This window comes from Leptonychotes weddellii, unplaced genomic scaffold, assembly GCF_054177405.1.
Source record: "Leptonychotes weddellii isolate Sample4059 unplaced genomic scaffold, ASM5417740v2 HiC_scaffold_13763, whole genome shotgun sequence".
Taxonomy (NCBI): domain Eukaryota; kingdom Metazoa; phylum Chordata; class Mammalia; order Carnivora; family Phocidae; genus Leptonychotes; species Leptonychotes weddellii.
In genome coordinates this window covers 1-4,392 of record NW_027717658.1, presented here as the reverse complement: position 1 = coordinate 4,392, position 4,392 = coordinate 1, and the positions used below count along the sequence as shown (strand labels likewise).

Here is a 4,392-nt window from a genome sequence, read left to right as displayed (position 1 = left end):
GAGTTTTCAGAGGCAGGAAGTGCAGCTCAGGGAAAGGGATTCTGCTGAGTGAGGATAGGCCAGGGCAGGACCAGCCGGGACACTCTCCCAGGGTTATCAGAACAGCCGTTCTCAAAGTGTGGTCTGGGGAACACCTGACATCACTGAGGCCCTTTCACAGAGTCCATGAGGTTAAATCTATTTTCCTAACATTACTTAGACATTATTGCCTTTTCACCATGTTGACGTTCACACTGAGGTAAAACTTAGCAAGAACGGAGGTGATGGGTGCAAACTGTAATAGTTGTCATTCTTCACCACTACTTACTCCCGTAAAAAACCAGAAACACTCTTTCCACCATCTTTCTGTGCCGCCATATGGTCACATGCTCTGGCAGATGGTCTCAAGAGCAGTAACAATGCTGAAAAGAGAGGCCAAAGACAGGTCTTTATTAGGCCATGCTCCAAAGTCATTCTCCCGTTTCTAACTGTGATGACAAATCTCAGTTACACTGGGGAATTTGAAATCATTCCTGATCACAGAGCTGGGAACATTGTTGTGAATCTAAGGTCAGGTTAAACACGTGTGGAGTGAGCAGCCCCGGATTTGATGTACAACTCAAAGATCTAGAAAAATAGCAGAAGAATCTGCTCCCGTCCCTCCAGTTTGGTTTCATTGTCCTGACAACCTCACCTGGCATCATGGACCATGGAGAAGCAAGACGAAAACACACATGAGGGAAAATCCTGAGATTCTTTTTCTAGGGATGTAATATATACATGCAAATAAAATGCCTCAAAAACAAAACCAGAACAAAAGAAAACTAGTATCACTTTAAAATGTCCTGGTTAAAGCATTCAAAATTATATCTTTATCAATCATTCTCAAATCCACATTGTAAACAAGTCATACATGATGACGTGGGATATACAGCAGTTCCGTACATCCATAAGCCCCAAGGAAAATAATCTGTATGAAATTAACTGGCCTCTTTTTTCCTTTTTTTTTTTTTTTTACGAAATGTCATTTTGACCTGAAGACATGAATGACACAGAAACTTAGAATATTTAGACTAGGAGATTTGGCAGACAGTTTCTGGAAAATGAACAGAAACCTACCCTTTCATGAAAATCAACTCACATATGACAGCTGAGAGTACGTGTTGCCTTGATCACATGTAAGCTCTCGAGAGAAAATCAGAATTTTGGAAAAGTTGTGATCCACCAATAAACTTGACAGCTTCTCACTCTTAACAGCTTTTCTGTTGGGATCTGTGGTAATATTAAAAAAAAAACTGACTTTTTGATAATTCAATTCCAGTCTCATCAACACTGGAACCCCTATATAACGTAGTGAAACACATTACTTTAAAAAAAAATCATGCATTAGTACAAGATCCATTCAGTGTGCAAGCTGGGCCTGTGGATTTTAATGTAACAGAGAAGGATACAGTCAATGATATGGGTTCAGGTTCCACTTTGCAAATAACCTTAGAGAAAGTAAAACTTGTGTATTTTTAATATAGAACCTAAAATGAATATCCATAATTATCTGAGAAGATTATGAAACATTTTATTCTCCTGTATTTCTGCAAGGTTGTAAATTTTTTCGTACACTTCAACCAAAACAACACAATAAATGCAGAAAAAACTCTGAACATCCAGGGGTCTTCTAAGGAGACAAACAAGAAAGAGACCTGCAAAAATGTAAAATGCAACAACATCACTCTTCTCACTTAGCTGTTTATTTGAGGAAATAGTTATTTTACATAAAAATAACATTTCTGTTTTCACGCTATGGGTTAATATGATTCTAAGTGAATTAATGAATTTTTAAATTTGCTTTATTCCTACTATGGTAAATACCGATAGATATAACCCACAGACCCAAAATATCCTTGGGATCCTCAGTAATCTGTGAGACTGTATAGATATCCTGAGAACACGATGTTTTGAGAATCACTGACTCACACAGCTCCTGGGCCACGACTCAGGGAGACAGTGTGACAAAGAGCGCGCCGTGCAGAAGGTGAGGGGTCGGGGCAAAGTCCCAGGTCCCTGCGCCTGCCTCTCAGGGTCTCAGGCCCCAGGGCGGTGTCTGGGGTGGGGAAGCCCAGTGCCGGGGAATCCCCATCTCCCCGGTTTCACTTCTCCCTCTCACAACCTGTGTCAGGTCCTCCTGCCTGGATACTCGTGACGCGGGCCCACTTTGGACTCCCATTGGGTGTCGGGTTTCCGGAGAAGCCAAGCAGCGGCACCGCTCTTCCTAGTTCTAAAGTCTCCGCACCGGCCCGCGGGCCCCGCGACCACTGACAGTCTCCCCAGACCCCGGAGATGCAGATCGTGATGCCCCGAACCCTCGTCCTGCTGCTGTCGGCGGCCCTGGCCGTGACCGAGACCTGGGCGGGTGAGTGCGGCGGCGGGAGGAAAGGGCCTCTGCGGGGCGGGAGCGAGGGGACCGCGGGGCGGTGACGCGGGCCCCCGGAGAAGGCGCCTCTCCGCCGCCCCCGGCCCAGCCCCCCAGCCGCCCCCGGCCCCGCCACGGCCTGTGCTCCCCCGCCCCTCCCCGCCTCCGCCCTGCTCTCCCGCCCTCGGTGCCCCTCCCTTGCCCTCCCGGCCGCCTCCCCCTGGGCCTCGGCCCCGCGCCGGGAGGAGGGTCGCGCGGGGTCTCAGCCCCTCCGCGCCCGCAGGCTCCCACTCCATGAGGTATTTCTACACCTCCGTGTCCCGGCCCGGCCGCGGGGAGCCCCGCTTCGTCATCGTCGGCTACGTGGACGACACGCAGTTCGTGCGGTTCGACAGCGACGCGGCGAGTCCGAGGATGGAGCCGCGGGCGCCGTGGATGGAGCAGGAGGGGCCGGAGTACTGGGACCTGGAGACGCGGATCGCCAAGAACAACGCACAGAGTTTCCGAGGGAGCCTGAACGTCCTGCGGGGCTACTACAACCAGAGCGAGGCCGGTGAGCGACGCGGGCCCGGGTCCCGGTCACGACCCCCATCCCCACGGACGGGCCGGGGTCGCCCCGAGTGTCCGGGTCCGAGCGCCACCCCGAGTCTGAGGGAACCCCCGGCCCCGACCCCTGACCCGGACGAACCCGCGGGAAGTTTCAGGCGGTTTTACTTTCTGTTTGGACTTAATCCCCGGCCTGTCGGGCGGGGCCAGGGTCTCACACCTTACAGTGGATGTACGGCTGTGACGTGGGCTCCGACGGGAACCTCCTCCGCGGGCACTGGCAGTACGCCTACGACGGCGCGGATTACATCGCCCTGAACGAGGACCTGCGCTCCTGGACCGCGGCGGACACGGCGGCGCAGATCACCCGGCGCAAGTGGGAGGCGGCCGGTGAGGCAGAGCGCTCCAGGAACTACCTGGAGGGCACCTGCGTGGAGTGGCTCGGCAGGTACCTGGAGAACGGGAAGGAGACGCTGCAGCGCGCAGGTACCAGGGGCCGCGGGGCCTCCCCGATCTCCCCTCCGCTGGGGCTGGCTTCCCACCAGGAAGGGAAAATGGACTCCGTGTCAGAACACCGTCCCTCCCACGGGTGGGGAGACGGAGATCCGCCCGGGTGTTCCTGTTCCTACTAGAGAGGGCCTCACCCAGAGGGCTGCTTCTCGCTAAGGGGCAGTGGGGGAACCCAGTCTCTCCCGGGAGGCAGGTGGAGAGCGTCCCTGAAATAACCCATCAGCGGTTCCCTTTAACTCTGGCAGCCACCTTGGGAACCATGACTTTTCCTCTCAAGGCCTTGTTCTCCAATGACAACATCGCTGGAGTTCTGACTCCGGGTTTTCTGACTCATTCACCCCTCGCCACAGTCAGGACCATTAGTGTGCTCTCTCACTTAGACCTGCAGCCTCCTTCCCTTGACTGTCTCCCTAAATCTAGAACTTTCCAGGATTAGGAGATCCCAAAGGCTAGTTTGGTAACTGGGCTTTGTGGTTCTTCCATCCAAACCAATGGCTGAGTCCCCTTCAGGATGCTCACATGAATGCCGTTTCAGTGGCCCATAAAGGTCCCAAGTGTGGATTTTCTGATTCTTCCTCAGAACCCCCCAACGCACACGTGACGCACCACCCCATCTCTGACCAAAGGGTCACCCTGAGGTGCTGGGCCCTGGGCTTCTACCCTGCGGAGATCACCCTGACCTGGCACCACAATGGGGAGGACCTGACCCAGGACACAGAGCTTGTGGAGAGCAGGCCTGCAGGGGATGGGACCTTCCAGAAGTGGGCGGCTGTGGTGGTGCCTTCTGGACAGGAGCAGAGATACACGTGCCATGTGCAGCATGAGGGGCTGCCCGAGCCCCTCACCTTGAGATGGCGTAAGGAGGGTTTGGGGTACAGCCTCTACTCAGGGAAAGCAGAAGGCCTTCTGGAGAATTTCAGCAGGGTCAGGACTCTTGCCAGAGCTCTGGG

The 4,392-nt window shown here is 53.4% G+C and overlaps 1 protein-coding gene across 1 annotated transcript; it reads left to right on the top strand.

Moving 5' to 3' along the window:
• Window positions 1–2,203: 2,203 nt before the first annotated feature.
• On the top strand, window positions 2,204–4,386 carry LOC145718309 (saoe class I histocompatibility antigen, A alpha chain-like; the record flags this gene model as incomplete). The annotated part of the gene is made up of 4 exons (XM_081809785.1): window positions 2,204–2,386; window positions 2,670–2,939; window positions 3,143–3,418; window positions 4,023–4,386. Coding segments are annotated over exons 1-4 (983 nt in total), but the record flags the coding sequence as incomplete, so codon positions are not given.
• Window positions 4,387–4,392: the final 6 nt, after the last annotated feature.